Here is a 15,744-nt window from a genome sequence, read left to right as displayed (position 1 = left end):
TTCAATAATTCATTAACTGGGTGAAACCGCTCCCTTTTGCCTCAATTTTTGCTAAATCACAGCAAAATGAGGCAAAAAACAAATTTCGACCGCAACGTGTGAACCCAGCATGAGGGTGTGCAACCAGTGTCTCTCCAGCTGTTGTGAGACTACAACCCCCTGCATGCTGGGGGTTGTAGTTTAACAACAGCTGGAGAGGTGCCAGTTGCAGACTCTTATAATAGATGATTTAAAGAGATCTATCTGGTGATTAGATTTGGGTTGTCTGGTTTAGAAAACACATTTTTAAATACGGAATTCTGAGTCAATAAAGGGGGAGCCCGGTCAGGATCCTCATCTATTAGCTCTCACTCTGGAGGACCCAGGACATACATGCATTATACAGATATCGCATTGATTTTAGTGGCCACTATGCAGTGCTTTTCCCCCCCCTGTGGTGGTGCTGTTGGGAAATTGAACAGTCGCCCTCACATATTACAGATGATCGCTAAGGGTTCCAGCAGCAGGACACCCTTTGATGGGCTTAAATTTGGAGGACCCATCTGACAAAAAGGGATTTCTAAAGTAGACAACCACTTTAAAGTAAAAAAAAACGTGCCGGTGAGCAAACCTGCCGCTAGTTGTAGTATCATATTATGAATAGAACAGTATTTACTCAGGATTTGATGGTTTTCCATAAAATCATCCATTTATGTATATAACACCTGAGGCTAGTGCTACACATCTTGTACCCACAGCCGAATCTTAACTCTTATTTTATGTACGTATGTTCCATTCAGCAGCCTTAGTCTGCGACAGGGAAAACGATTATTAGTAGCCACCACTATAGTGCTCAAAGAGTTTGTCATCCAGCTTTCCCCCAAACCGTGAACTCCATGCAAATATGGGCGCTCATGGATATTTTACTGCCTGAGTCGAAAGGATGAAGTAGCAATCTCCTCTCCCTAAATTGGTTGGAAAAATGCAGGAATGTACCAGATGTTAGGCCTAATTCACACGAACGTGTCCGTTTTGCGCATGTAAAAAACGCAGCGGTTTTCCTTCATTGCAGTTCCGTGTGACATCAGTGTATGGTGTGTGTCTGCGTTTTTTACGCGCGTATGTCATGAGTATGTCACGTGTATCACGTCAGCAAAAAAAACTAAATGAGGTGTTTTTCTATTTTTCATAATTTCTTTAGCAACTGTTGCGTAAATCACGCACAGCACACGGATGTGCGTCCGTGTGCCGTCCGTGATTTTCACGCACCCATCGACTTCAATGGGTGCGTGATGTGCGAAAAACGCACAAGTATAGGACATGCAGTGACTTTCACGCAGCGGACACATGCTGCGTGAAAAACACTGATTGTCTGAATGGCCCCATTGACTTGCATAGGTCCGTGTGACGTGCGTTGTTTTCACGCACGTATCACGGAAGTGAAATACGCTCATGTAAATAAGGCCTTAAAATGCTGCCCCATTGCGCCCAGGAAAGGGTACAACTTGAAGCAAAATTCTCACCATACCTTATAGATGGGGCACCATTGACTGCACCTCACTAATACCAGACAATACTATCTGTGCCAACAGGATTTACAGGGAGACAGTACTATCTATTCCTACATCATTTACAGGGGGAGACGGGCAGGCAGTACTATCTGTACCTACATCATTTACGGGGAGAGACAGGGAGGCAGTACTATCTGTACCTTCATCTTTTACGGGGAGAGACAAAGATGCAGTGCTATCTGTACCTACATAATTTACAGGGAGAGACAGGGAGGCAGTACTATCTGTACCTACATCATTTACACGAGGCAGTACTATCTGTGCTTACATTAGTCACAAGGAGGAAGTACTGTCTATATTTTTATCTTTTATAGGAAGAGACTGGGAGGCAGTACTCTCCCAGCAGTCAGAGACCCAGTGGTCGCAAGTTCCAGGCAGCGAAGTGGCCGTGCATGCCTTAACTTACGGCGAGAAAGAGGGAGGCAGGACTGTTATAGCTCCAATTGTCATTAGAAAAGTGGCCACGCATACTATGGGAAACATGGAGCATGCTTGACTGTTTCCATGTTTCCCATAGACTTTAATGGAGTGTGACAGCGAGCATCGGACACCCCTGTTCTCTATTCAAAATTAATTGACTGGAGAACAGAACTAATTTTTATGCCAAACATATAATAAATCTTCCATTCTACCTTTGCTGCTGCTATGGGTCTATTTGCTCCTCTGCTATCCCCTGTATTCAGAAGTTGCTGTAGGCGGATTGGAAACCTGTGCTGTACACTAAAAGACGCAAAGCGTTTCACATGCAATGGGGGCGTCTGCTCAGCAGATTTAAAAGAGAACATTCTGGCTGCCTGCAGCCACCACTAGAGGGAGCTTAGGAGCTATTTGCATACGGTTATACATTGAACATAATAAAAAAGCATGCAGTAAGCTCCCATGCGCCATCTTGTGGCGGCTGCAGGCAGCGACCACAGAAATTTGGACCAAAAACTGCATAATGTTAAAGGACGAGTTGCGTTGCATTTTGCTTAATAAATCTCCCCCATTTTGCCAATTTTGTAATCATTTTTGACTGTATTGTCCCTTTAAGAACCTCCTTTGTGTTCCAAGCACCAACAATCCGATTGCAAGCTCCCTGGGACAGGAAGTTGTATGTAAGAAATTATATCTGCAGCCCTGTAAAATGATAAATTCTGTATACAGATGCAGATTATGAATGACCCTGCAGGAACCCAGGTGTATACACAGGGGGCTTCATTTGTATGAGCGCCGGCCATGATTTACTGCGCGTAAAGAGCATAATAATGATATTAATATACAGCTACACTCCGCGTATAAACTTCTCATGTCCTAGCCTGGCCGACTCCAGCTGGACGTCTTTCGCACTAATCATAATTGAAGATGACAGAGGCTTCTGACAGGAAATCTGTTTTCTCAAGAAGACAACATGGGAAGAAGTTGCTTTAAGACAGACAGGACATAGCTCCGTCTGCTGAACCCCGCAAGCATTCCCAGGATGGACCCCATCTTTATCCCAGCATCCTCCCTCGCTCCCTGTGACTTTCCTCTCTGTCTGTCTCTTGACCACCTTCCCTTATTCCTTATGTGCTTTTTATATATTTCTCAAAATGTTCCACAGAAGGTATATGACTAAAACATTTTTTTCTTAAAGGGGTCCTCCACAATAGACAATCCCTCTTTGAGAACCTTTCACCTCCCCATACATGTGCAGCATGTAATAGGCAGTGCTGCACAAACCCTGAGGCACTTTACATTTTTTTTCTACCCTCCTCCGTTATTTAGATATCAGTGCCGTTATATTTGGCGCCCGATATTTAAATAACCCCCTGAACTGTCAATGGGGCGTGTACTGGCAAGGGGGCATGTTACTATGGCTGTGACTGTCCAATCAGATATGGACAGTGTTACAGCAAGAGCGAGGAGAGAGTGTGCGCGAGCGCGCACGCTCTCACTCTACAGCTTTCAAGATCAGTCTTCTGCCGAACTGGCAAGGGGGCGTGTCACTGCTACGGACAGTGTAACAGCTCCCCAGCTCTTACACTGTCCGTAGCAGTGACACGCCTCTTTGACAGTTCGGCAGACAAATTACAAGACTGATCTCTCCCAAGATCTGAAGAGATGGGAGCGCGCATGCGCGCTCTCCTCTCCCCAGCTCTTACACTGTCCGTAGCAGTGACACGCCCCCTTGCCAGTTCGGCAGAAGACTGATCTTGAAAGCTGAAGAGTAAGAGCACGCACGCACGCACGCACGCACGCACGCACACTCTCACCTCTATCCTCGCTCTTGCTGTAACACTGTCCATATCTGATTGGACACTGTCACAGCCATAGTAACACGCCCAATTGGCAGTTCAAGGAGTTATTTAAATATCGGGTGCCAAATATAACGGCACCGATATCTAGATAACGGAGGAGGGTAGAAAAAAAATGTAAAGTGCCCCAGGGTTTGTGCAGCCGTGCCCATTACATGCTGCACATGTATGGGGAGGTGAAAGGTTCTCTTTAAAAGGTCCCCAGACAATAAGGTGATCACAGGATATCCCGCTCCTGGGACCCCTAGCGATCAGCTGTAATCTGTACAGGAATCCAGCAGGAAGTGTTGAATTCCAAAGCAGCGCCACCACAGGAGAAGTAAAGCATTACAGAGACGCTTTTTTTGGCTGTTCATTGCTCCGGGTAATTGTTGGCACTTATGAAAGGCGATTCTCTCTATTAATTGAGAGTGCCCAGGTGTCATGTTTTTTTTTTTTCAGAAAATGTTTCAACTTTGACCTGTAGACATTATGCGGACTGTATGTGGTTGTGTCCAGATATATAGCATGGACAGAGCGCCTTCTTGCAGATAGGGGTGTCCTTTTTCGGTTTTCTTAAAGAAACAGAGCCACTGTTGTACAGAGGCCGTGTCTGGTACTGCAGCTCAGCCGCATTCATTTCTCGTCTTATTTTCACCTTCTCGAAGTTTAGGGTTATTCTGGGTGATTCTTTTTCATCTTCTGATTGATCTTATTTATATACTGTCTAGTACAATAGTATAAATAATTCCTAAGTCCTGACTAAAGCATCGATTTGGTTCTGCCAGGCAAATACCATACACAGTTGTTTGTAGGTTCTAGGAAAACACTACAGTATAGAGCACGGTCCATAAAATAAAAAAATAGGACAGGTTTGTAAGGCACGGACACCTTCCCGTTAATATACAGGAAGGTGTCCGTGGACAATAGAAGTGAATGGATCCGTAATTGCGGACTGTAATTACAGACGAAATCTACGGTCGTGTGCATGGGGCCTTATTTAAAGGGGAAATCCAGATTTAACCTAACTACTTTCCTACTTGCAGCAGGTTCTGGGACTCTGTAGCATGGGGGCTATGCTTTGTCAAGTCGGAAAACATGATACAGAACCTGTACCTCAAACGATTAGAAAAAGTATACGCCGGCCAGGCAAAGCGCTACAGCTGAGGGTATCGGCAAAGGGGAATTTTCATACTAGTGCTTTTCCTCCAAAGACAGTGCCACTCTTGTCCCAAGGATGTGTGTAGTTTTACTGCTCAGCGCCATTAACAAATGAAGCTGCAATACCACACACAGCCTAAGGACAAGAGTGGCGCTGTTTCCAGAACCAAGTAGCCATGTCTTTGCTAATCCCCGACAACTCCTTTAATTGTATATTACTTAACATCCTCAGCTAAAGTAGTACTGCCCATAGCAGCCAACCTGCACTTACAAAATAGCATTTGGCCTCTTACTAGGTGCCGTGGGCAAAAGATCACATTTCCTGGGCATAGTGAGTCACAAACACCTCTACCGATGTGAATTGCGCCCTTTAAGTTGATTCCGTTTATTCCTCTAGGTACTCAACACACTCATTGCAATTATAATTGCTGCATGGACAGGCTGGCATGCCAGTCTGGCAGTCAGTCCCATGGGCAGCCATGTCCTTAAAATCAATACTTTTGTCCTCCAACCAAACTGGAACACCGCTGATGGCAAAGATGGACACAAAGCCATACATGACACCATGTCTACATACAGGACATAGGCTAACCGTCATAATAATACCAGGTTATATTCATTATATCCCAGTCAGGAAAAGGTTAACGATCAGATATACTAGTAATTCCAATACTATGCTGTCTGTGACTACTCTGGGTTGTCTATGGATTAAGAATATATTCTGCGGTACAAGTGCTCCCCCTGCTGGGAAGATGCAGAATCACATATGTTGTAAAGCCTAAGCAACAGGGCATTTTTAGCAGTGTGACATTAAAAAACACATTGTAGCAAACCCTCAGCTGTGAAATATTAAGACTGTACAGGTTTTCAGCCTCTGAAAATAAACAGTTTTTTTCCACTCACTTACAGCAAACAGAGATCTTGAAAAAGATGAGGAATCGAAACAAAGTATATTAGAAAGTTGCAGAACTTTTCATTGTACAATTAGCAATCTTTATTTAAACGACTGGATGACCACTTTTTTATATAGAGAGCCTAGTTTAGGTTTAGAGGCTTTTAAGATGCTCGGTGAACTCGAATACTGAAGTTATTCCGTCGCTGTGGAGATTATACTAGATAGCGGCGTACCTAGCTAGGATTATTTTTCTAATGGTTACAAGCCCATCATCTGATCTATTACAGCCATTAACAAATCCAGAGTGACCTGGATGAACCAGTTCTACAAGAATCTACTAAAAAGCATTTCTAAGACTCTTCTGACATGTTTTTCAATACCCTATTAGCAGGGGCGTACATAGAAATCAAAAGGATCACATAGCATGTGTCAGAATTGCATCCTCCGACTGCTACAACCCATCATCTCGCTGTAGACCATAAGGGTGACTACAGCACTGATCAGAGGCAGAATAAATATTTATATTCAGTGACTCACAGGCGACTTCTTCTTTGACTGGAGCCGTTCACCTTGCTTTTCTTCTCCATCTGTTCCAGACCGCCATGATGGCTTCCCCAGACTTCTTTGCAGAGTTTACCACCCAGATGTCTTCCACTCCTGACATTTTCTGCATATCCTCACACTGTGCCCCTGAAAATTCACATATAGCACCCATGAACAAAAAATGACAGTGTGCCCCTGAATAAAATATATACCCCACGATGTGCCCCTGAATACAAAAATATGCCACCTTAATAAAAGTTGCCCAACACTGTACCCATAAATAAAACTTGGCCCTCAATGTGCCCCCTGAATTAAGCATCCCACTTTATACCCCCCGAATTACCCCCCCCCCCCTACTAGAAAGAAATGGAATAGTCACCGGCCAAGCATCCAGCACTGCTGCCTCACAGGTAAGGCCTGGCCTTCTGTGCCCTTCTGCTGCGGCAGAACGCCGCAATGTTATGGTGCTTCCTGCGTCACAATGTAGGCGCTGTTGTGGTGCAGGGAGCCTAGAACATTATCAAATGTTGTATCCGTGTCTTAGGGACGCCGATACAATTGAATCTAGGGGCCCAGTAGCTATTACTGGGGTGGGAAGAGGCAGGTCGGGGCCATTCGACCCTGGACCACCCTGTCCATGGGCTCCAAGATTTGCCTCCATTGGAAATACACTACTGCCTAGTAGAGAAAACGGAGTCCCTGTTCAGGGACCATCATCTATTAGCTAGAGCAGCTACAAAGAGCATCTCTTACTCTGGAGGATCCAACATGTGCATTGTTTTTAAATGTGTAATACTTAATTTTCCATATGGGGGCACTGCAGAAGAATTGAATACTTGACACGTTCCCTCACAGAGTACAAAAAGGATCGTCAAAAGCAGACAACCCCTTTAATACATTCAAAAACTCTGGTTCGTTTCAAAATTCGGCTCAGATCCAGGGTAGTATTCTAGTAGTTAGAGCTTGTGCCATATACATGGCACCCAAAGTTCTGAACCAGAATTGTGCTCGGAAGAGTTTTCACTTCCCATCCCCCACTTGTCTTGGAAAGGCCATACAAAGAGCATTTCTAAGTAGGGGGTGACAATGGGAACAATGGAAAGCTCCTCACACAGTAAGGGCAGATACAGACGGACGTTGCGTTTTTGCGCGCGCAAACAACGCAGCGTTTTGCGCGCGCAAAAACCATTTGACAGCTGCGTGTGTCATCCGTGTATGATGCGCGGCTGCATGATTTTCGCGCAGCCGCCATCATAGAGATGAGGCTAGTCGACGCCCGTCACTGTCCAAGGTGCTGAAAGAGCTAACTGATCGGCAGTAACTCTTTCAGCACCCTCGACAGTGAATGCCGAACACAATATACAGCAACCTGTTAAAAAAAAGAAAAAGTTCGTACTTACCAAGAACTTCCCGGCCGTTGCCTTGGTGACGCGTCCTTGGTGACGCGCCTCTCTTGACATCGGGCCCCACCTCCCTGGATGACGCGGCAGTCCATGTGACCGCTGCAGCCTGTGCTTGGCCTGTGATTGGCTGGAGCTGTCACTTGGACTGAATTGTCATCCTGGGAGGTCAGACTGGAGGAAGAAGCCGGGAGTTATCGGTGAGAACTTGGTTTTTTATTTTACAGGTTCATGTTTATTGGGATCGGTAGTCACTGTCCATGGTGCTGAAACAGTTTAACTCTTTCAGCACCCTGGACAGTGACTATCTCCTGACGTCGCGTACCGGAATTTTTTTTGCCGGGTTCGGCCAAAACGAGTTCGGCCGAACCCGGTGAAGTTCGGTTCGATTGTCCGGGTTCGCTCATCTCAAAGACACTCCATTTGGATGTTTGGAAACAGAAAAGCACGTGGTGCTTTTCTGTTTACATTCATCCTTTTGACAGCTGGTGCGCTGTTTCAGTCGGTTCGCACGGAAGTGCTTCCGTGCGACCTGCGTGGTTTTCACGCACCCATTGACTTCAATGGGTGCGTGATGCGCGAAATACGCGGAGATATTGAACCTGTCACATTTTTTGCGCAGCAGACAAACGCTGCGCAAAAAGCACGGACTGTCTGTACTGCCCCATAGACTTGTATTGGTCTTTGCGTGGCGCGTGAAAACCACGCGGCCCGCACGGACCGAATACACGTTCGTGTGAATCCCCCCTAAAGGGAATATAAAATCTGTGATCCACCAGAGGTTCCAACCTCTTTGATTATTTCGTTAATTTTTTTCTTCTGTTTCTTGCGCCGTCCGAGTCCCGTCAGTGATCCGAGGAAAGATAGGACATGTTCGATCTTTCCCCGGATCGGAGACTCTGACTATTTTTCACGGACCCGATTCAAAAACGGTCCGAGTGGCACAACGGTCACGTGCATGAGGCATTAGACTAAAGAAACACGACAGTAGCTTGTACCACAAGACTTTACAAGCGGATTTCAGCCTTCTTGCATTTTTTCCCTGTGCACTAATTAGGAGTTCACAAGAGAAGAAGCAAGGCAGGAACGACGATCAGGATCCTCTCAATCAGTGGGTGGTCCCTGTGATCAGTCCACTCAATCACACCATATCAATCATTTAAAAGTCAAACCCCTTCAAGGGCCCACCATTTTCTCTTTCTCTTAGTAACTTAGTATGTGTCAATACAAACCCATGAGACATTTTTAAAAAACAAAATCTTTATTTGGTCCGAAAGAACCTGAGATGGGAGCGTAGGCCACCCAAAATGTATCTATCTATACAATCTGAGTATATAAGTTGATAAAATAGCATTCTGATTTATTACAGCTGAACAATATATACAAGTTTCAAATATTTCCCAGTTGTGGCAGACGGAGAGACGAGGGACCCTAATATACAGCTGACAGGGTAGACGAGGGAAATGTCTTTAGGGGAGAAGAAAGGCTTTGTAGGGAGTTCTAAAAATTCTCAACATAAAAAAGGAAAACGGTAACAATTCGATGCGCCGACCACTGGATTTCCTAACCCCTAAGTTGTGCTACAGGACGACACTGGGCCCTATGTGCTACCATAGCAACCAATCAGATTGCAGTTTCCATTTTCTAAACTGCAATGGGAATATGTAAGCTGGCAAATGATTGGTTGCTATGGGCAACAGGGAAATTATTATTTTCAGTTTTGACATAAGGCCCTTAGATTAAAAGGGTTTAACGAGCTCTAAAAAAAAATTATTAAACATCTTGAATTGATTTTTAGGGGGTCGGAAAACTCCTTTAACAATAGATATGGGATTGACTCATGTTGGACTCCGACAGGAAACTACAAGAAGGGGCCATTTTGGCATCACATGTACTGAATTTTACATTTGCACTGTAACATTACCATTGATTGAAATGATAAATGAAAGTAAATGAACACAGCCCAAAATTATTTAGCAGCTTTGGTAGAAATGACAAACAAACATTTAAAATCAGCTAAATTATATCAGTTATACAAGAAACGTCCCCTCTAAACTCTTAGTAAACACTAGGCCTCATGTACCAAATCTACCTCACAGAAAAACTAGTCTTGTAGTCATAGCAAACAATCAGAGCTCAGCTTTCATTTTATAAACTGCACTGAAGAAATGAAAACTGAACTCTGATTGGTTGCTATGAGCAACAGGGCCACTTGTCATCCAAACACAGTAATGGCAGACATTTTGTGGGATGAAACTGATGGCTGAAAAGCAAAACTCCTTCGTTTTAATAAATTAATAGGCTGTGTAATAACAAGAGGTTTTGTGCATAAAATCGCGGCCTTTGGGCTCATGTGCAGTTTTTTTAAAAGTAATTATGTTGCCCAGTTGGTGATCAGACTTGCTGCCAACGGCAATGTGACCATTTTGCTTTGAACTATTAAAAAATGCCCTCCAATGAATGAATTACAAGACCACATGGGACCATGTATATTTTATCATACGTTAAATTGTATGTAGGGATGGGTTTGTACACTGAATTGGCGCTCTAGAAAATGAAGGAAAGCGGAAATACGTGAAAATGGATTTAGTCAGTCAATGTTATTTTTTGTTTTTGCGACAAATATACGTTGCTGGTGAAAAAAAAATGACACTCGACTATTAAAGGTGCAGTAGGTGCTTTATGACACAGAAGCGCTATAGGGTTACTTGTCATTGAGAAAATATGGGCATTTATTCCGTGCCACCATTTTTGGAAGGTCTAGTAGACGATAAAAGGGAAATTTCTCCCTAAAGTCAACATTAAATAAAAGTCTTTGAGTTGTCTACCTCTGTCTAGTTGTTAAAAATTCTATTCATCCATTTCAGAGTAATATCGGTTTCTGGGAAATATGCCCCCCTATTACAGCTGGGGTCATCACCAGCTTCTCAGTCTTCTGAATGGCGCATTTGCCTGGTCATGCCACCCAGAAAGAGATATATTGAAGAGACGGCCGAAACAAATTTTTAAACACCTCAAAAGTGGAGAACAATGCAAGCGCCTACTTTTTTTTGTATATATATATAATTGTTGCTTATATAGCGCCAACATATTCTGCGGCACTGTACAGAAATTGTCACCATTCACAGGAGTCTTATATTTGGGTTTGTTTCTGACTTTAGGGGGAAATAATTTTGAAGGGTGCACAAGTCCCTAAGGCAGCCCGTTATTTATGCATAAGAAATGCCCCCTACACCATGGGTCGGCCACAAACAGATCATACGGATCGGAGCATGGTCAACCCAAGAAAGTATCGAGATGGTCCAGACTTTTTTTTTTGCATAGTCCCTAATGACTACAGACTTGTCGTGGTGAAATTCAGAGCCTAGATATGGAATGAATGAGATTTGTACAAAGGAAAAAAAATTGTGGTTCCTCCCCAAATCCTGGGTTCACAGCAATGAATGCACTGATCAAGTGCCCACAGTTGGCAGTCTCAAACCAGGCAGGCGTAATCTCAGATTATATACAGTACCTTAATTACAGTTCTCTTCAGCATAAATCATATTCATGAACACGACATAGTATAAAAAAACACAACCCAGTGTACTAGAATTCAGCATGTTTTAGGGAGCACAAGGCGGACCAGGGGTCAATCTATAAGGGATGGGAATGAGTGAGCAGCCCTTCTTTCCCTGAGACTTAAAGCGTGAAGTAGCAAACCCCCCCAATTCCCTGTAAAGTATAGAAATAGTGGGTTCGTAGTCTTGTAAGCCACCACGTGTTGCCCAGGATCTATGAATGCTGTCCAGAATCTGGAGGCCCTTCCATTTCTCAGTTGATAAACCACGACAGCTCTCAATACTGGCACCTATGGGCATACTTGCAATTTTTTGGTTAAATGGTGTACATATAACATTCATTTTAAGGGAAACTCCATTAAACAGCATTTTCACATTGTAATTATTCATTTGAAACGTTTAAAGAGATTTTTTTTTTTATATAAAAATCTGGTTAATATCACAGGCCGAGATGGGAAATCAGTATGGAATAACTGCTGCCAGGCATAATGCCAAGCAGTTTTGTCAAGTCTGACTGTCTGGTTGCTAAGGATATGCTGCCTAACAACCACAGCTTTTTATACTGGGTTGTCAGGCAGCTCATCCCTAGCAACTAGTCTGTCTCAAGATTACTCGGGTATTTAGCTCAATGCAGAATTGCCGCTGAACAGAAAATTTGCAATTCTAGACATTTTCTCCTTCTGCCATATCATGCTGGTGGAGTACCTCCTTAATGAATATTTGTATTTTCTCTGTTTGCAGGAGGGCGCTTTTTGGTCATAGGCAACCAGCACATTTGCAGCTAGATGAAGATGCTCATTGGTAGCTGCAGCCAAGAATAAAACATTTGAGGGGGAGCGGACTACCGGGGGTATTGTCTCCCTTCTGGGGCTTTGACAAGTGGCGACTCAGAACAGAAGTCTATAAGTTCGTTGTCCGCCGCCTTGACAAGTCACATGACTATAAGATGCGGTGGAAAGGCCTACGTTCATAATTTCTATACAGAAATTGCATTTAAAGACTATATTTTCTTTTTGACATGATAAAAAGATGGATTTTCTTCAGGATACAGATTTGTTTCCATACTTACCCTGTTTTGCAAACGTGCAGGATTTCTGTATCTCTGGTAAAATGGCTGCATTTTCCTTACTGGACTATAAAAAAATATGATGATTTTGGATTTATTGCATGACGGTGGGTAATATCGCCCTTATTCTGATGTATGATAAGTAAGCTCCATGTGATCATTAAGACTCGGTAAGGCTGTAGGATGCGGATACAGGAATGTGGCAGAATATTACACTGTGCGTTTCGAGTACAGAATTGTTGCAGCAGTCTTTTTTTTTTTTCTCCGTTTTTCCACCACTTGCTAAGTTAAAGCTTGCGTCCATGCATATTGCAAGAATTAATGGGGTGTCCTTTAGGGTCATGAAAGGGAACTAGCAGCCATAGCATCCTGTTTTAGAGATCCAAGAAAAATTAAAATGCACATCTTAAAAGAAGAGCCAATGTATCTGTATCTTGTAGGGAAAAAGTACAAAGTGAGAGAAGTATACTACTCAGCGACTTACAGTGCAGACAGGCATTTTGGAGATGGAACCAATATCTATGAGAACGCAACCATATTTTGTAGGCCGAATACTGACCAAACCTTCTACTGTGTGCACTGTAAGCGAACACGGGGCAAATCTTTAATTTTGAGGCGTAAGAACGCAAGATCGTCCCAATTTCATGTTTACAGTGTGGTACATTAAAAGCAAACAAAAAGGGGGTAAAGGTATCAGGTGAAGGATTCCAGGATGGGATAGGGTCCCTGTCAACACAGGATAAAAGTCCTGAGTAGATTTCAAGTGTAGTTTCCCGGGAATTGTATATTAGTCTGTAAAGTGCTCCCACTGAACTTGGGCAATCAAGCCCCCCCAGGGGATATCTCCTTCTGGATTTGTCATAGAGGTCGGGGACCATGCAAGCCGGACACCTCCGCAGACAATGGAGGACTGTGGGTCCCTTTGCTGGACATCCAGTCATTCAGAGAAGCTTGGTTAGCTTTCCGGTGTGCCAGTCGATGAGTAATAGAAAAGCCAGCGTTTCCCTCCAACTGAGACAAAATGACCAGCACCTGCCTGAGATGGAAAAGAAGAATATAAAAAAAAAATTGGAATAAAATATCAATAGCATATCCATACAGTTCATTAAACAGGCCTGTTGTATCAATGGGGGATGGGTGAATTAGATAAGGGACTGCCAGACATAGCAGGTGCCGCCTATCCTTTAGGAAAACAAAGGGTCAGATGGGATAAAATCCAATTCATCCAATCCTAGCGCGATCCACTTATACATTAGCTATGGTTTAGGACTGTGTCACAGAGGCAGCTTACCAGTTTCGTTGCACTGTTCAAGGGTACAGTATATACAATACACATTGATATTACACCTATATTGACGAGGAGGCGTTTAATAGAGAAGAAATGAAGACAGATGAAGAGGTTGGCTGGTTTAGAGCGCTCACCTGTGTAGTGGGGGGACGCTGTCGCTGGTTTTGAGGCTGCCTCGAGTGGACACGACGTTAAAGCTGTCTGTGCAATCGCACTGGATGTGCAGAAAAGACTTGGGATGGCGATTTTCTACAACCACGATAAGCCCGGCCCATCCGTGCGTTAGATAATAGCAGGTCATCCCCTCCCGACCCTGTGGAAAGAAAACACCTCAGCAAAGAATACTAAAAACTCCATGCAGCACATAGGGAGGATTAGACAGACAGAAGAAAGTGGCTGTGAGGTAAAGGCCAAATAGAGCGAGGTAATAAAGTGACTGATGTGAGAAATAATGAATTATCGATTTCTGCCGAGAGGCAGTAAATTATCACGGCAAGTCTCTACCTCGTGCCGGTCCCCCTTGTCTTCTGTCAGCAGGATAACGGCATCGGCCAGCGTTGTTGGTTGTGCTTCCACTTGCTCAACCATGACAAGCCGGGAACTAAAAATGGCCAAGACATACCCCATGGGGTCTGCAGCTGAGTGGCGATTATTACTGCTACCTGTGGGACTGGACGCTAAAATACAAAGACAAATGTGATCGGTCAGATTGCAAATAAGTCCTTAAAGTCTTTCCTCGCACAAATCTATCAAAGCAGACATGTCCTTACCTTGAACTGTAGATGAACCACCCAGATTTAAGGTCTGCCAGTGGTTGAAGGCACAACACACCACAGCGTATTCTCCAGGTTCCAGCATCACGTCGCATCCCACAAATTTCTTTACCGCCCTTTTGCTGTGCGCCATCAGCCGCCCCAACATCACTTTCCCCGTACCGCCATGAGATGCCCGGAATACCATGATGCAGAGGTCTAGTAGGTGACTGTCCACAGTGTCTGACCGTCTATAGACAGGCAGAGCAGTTATTAGACAGCAAGGAAAGGACTCAAGACCATGTACGATAGGAAATGCCGCAGAATAAACTGAACATTCAGAACGAATACTTAATAAATCATAGGATCGTACGCCCCAGCAGAGTATACACATCTAGTTTGGCTATAGCATAACTTGTATTCACTCGGTTTCTTCCAGAATAATGTTATGGGACGCTCACACAGCTGCATGCTTCTTACAAGACAAAGCTTTGATAACTGTATGAGCCGTACATCACATGACCAAGACACATTTCCATTCTCTGGAAGAAAGCAAAGCTTGCCATTCAATTACTACAAGCAGAGATCTTGAAAACCGAAACAGAGGTGAACTGGGGACCCCTAGTGGGTAAATGGGAGAATGATGTGGGGAAAATTGAGAACGTACAGTGGCTAAATATGTGTGAGGTGGTTCCCTTGTTGTCCATATTTCCTGCCCAAAGGGTTTCTCAACTTATTGTTACACAGAGTTGATTATACACCGACTAGAATGATGACAATGGGTTCCAGAGAGACAGGTGGTTGCCCAAGATGTAAGGGCCTGCAGGGAGATTAGATCCACTTGATGTGGAACTGCCCAAAGCGAAGAAGATATTGGAATAGGGTTATGGAAGCTTTGAATAGAATTTATAACGTTGCGACAGAGCGCAGTCCAGTTATATGTAGAACTCTGGAGAATTCACAATAGAGATCATTTGGGTGTAGTTTATATATTGCTAGAAAAAATTACACTGAAACATTGGATTTCTAATGAGCCCCTGAGACGGAAAGAATGGAAGGCAGCGGTCCTAAGGTATATCCATCTTGAGGGAGTCACATGTAAAAATATGAAGGCAACTAGAAATTCTCTCAGCGATGGGGAAGATGGTGCAATGAGGTATCCACAGGTGTGACAAAGCTCCTTGGTTGAAAATGTGAACTGATAAATATATGTTTATATTTATTTATTTTTAAAAATGTCCTTCTTCGCTCTGGGTTAGGGGGAAAAATTGTTC

At 43.8% G+C, this 15,744-nt stretch overlaps 2 protein-coding genes across 3 annotated transcripts in view; one reads left to right on the top strand and one right to left on the bottom strand.

Annotated features, from left to right (window-relative positions):
- The window catches only part of ASB8 (ankyrin repeat and SOCS box containing 8), a 96,165-nt gene extending 80,431 nt beyond the window's left edge, over nt 1-15,734 (top strand). Inside the window, exon 5 of the mRNA XM_075830493.1 lies at nt 12,106-15,734. Within this exon, the coding sequence (XP_075686608.1) occupies nt 12,106-12,149 (44 nt within the window). The 3' untranslated portion in view covers nt 12,150-15,734. The remainder of the gene's footprint in view (nt 1-12,105) is intronic.
- Nucleotides 9,047-15,744, bottom strand: part of CAPN15 (calpain 15) — a 40,275-nt gene continuing 33,577 nt past the window's right edge. For both annotated transcript variants that reach the window (XM_075830487.1, XM_075830486.1), the window contains exons 9-12: nt 14,489-14,721; nt 14,223-14,395; nt 13,853-14,031; nt 9,047-13,466 (exon numbers count right to left, since the gene is read on the bottom strand). In XM_075830487.1, coding sequence (XP_075686602.1) covers nt 13,289-13,466; nt 13,853-14,031; nt 14,223-14,395; nt 14,489-14,721 — 763 coding nt within the window. In that variant the 3' untranslated portion in view covers nt 9,047-13,288. The remainder of the gene's footprint in view (nt 13,467-13,852; nt 14,032-14,222; nt 14,396-14,488; nt 14,722-15,744) is intronic.

Source organism: Rhinoderma darwinii, chromosome 6 (genome assembly GCF_050947455.1).
Source record: "Rhinoderma darwinii isolate aRhiDar2 chromosome 6, aRhiDar2.hap1, whole genome shotgun sequence".
NCBI classification, from domain to species: domain Eukaryota; kingdom Metazoa; phylum Chordata; class Amphibia; order Anura; family Rhinodermatidae; genus Rhinoderma; species Rhinoderma darwinii.
Note: the sequence above shows the minus strand (reverse complement) of the source record. Positions and strands in the feature narration are given on the sequence as shown.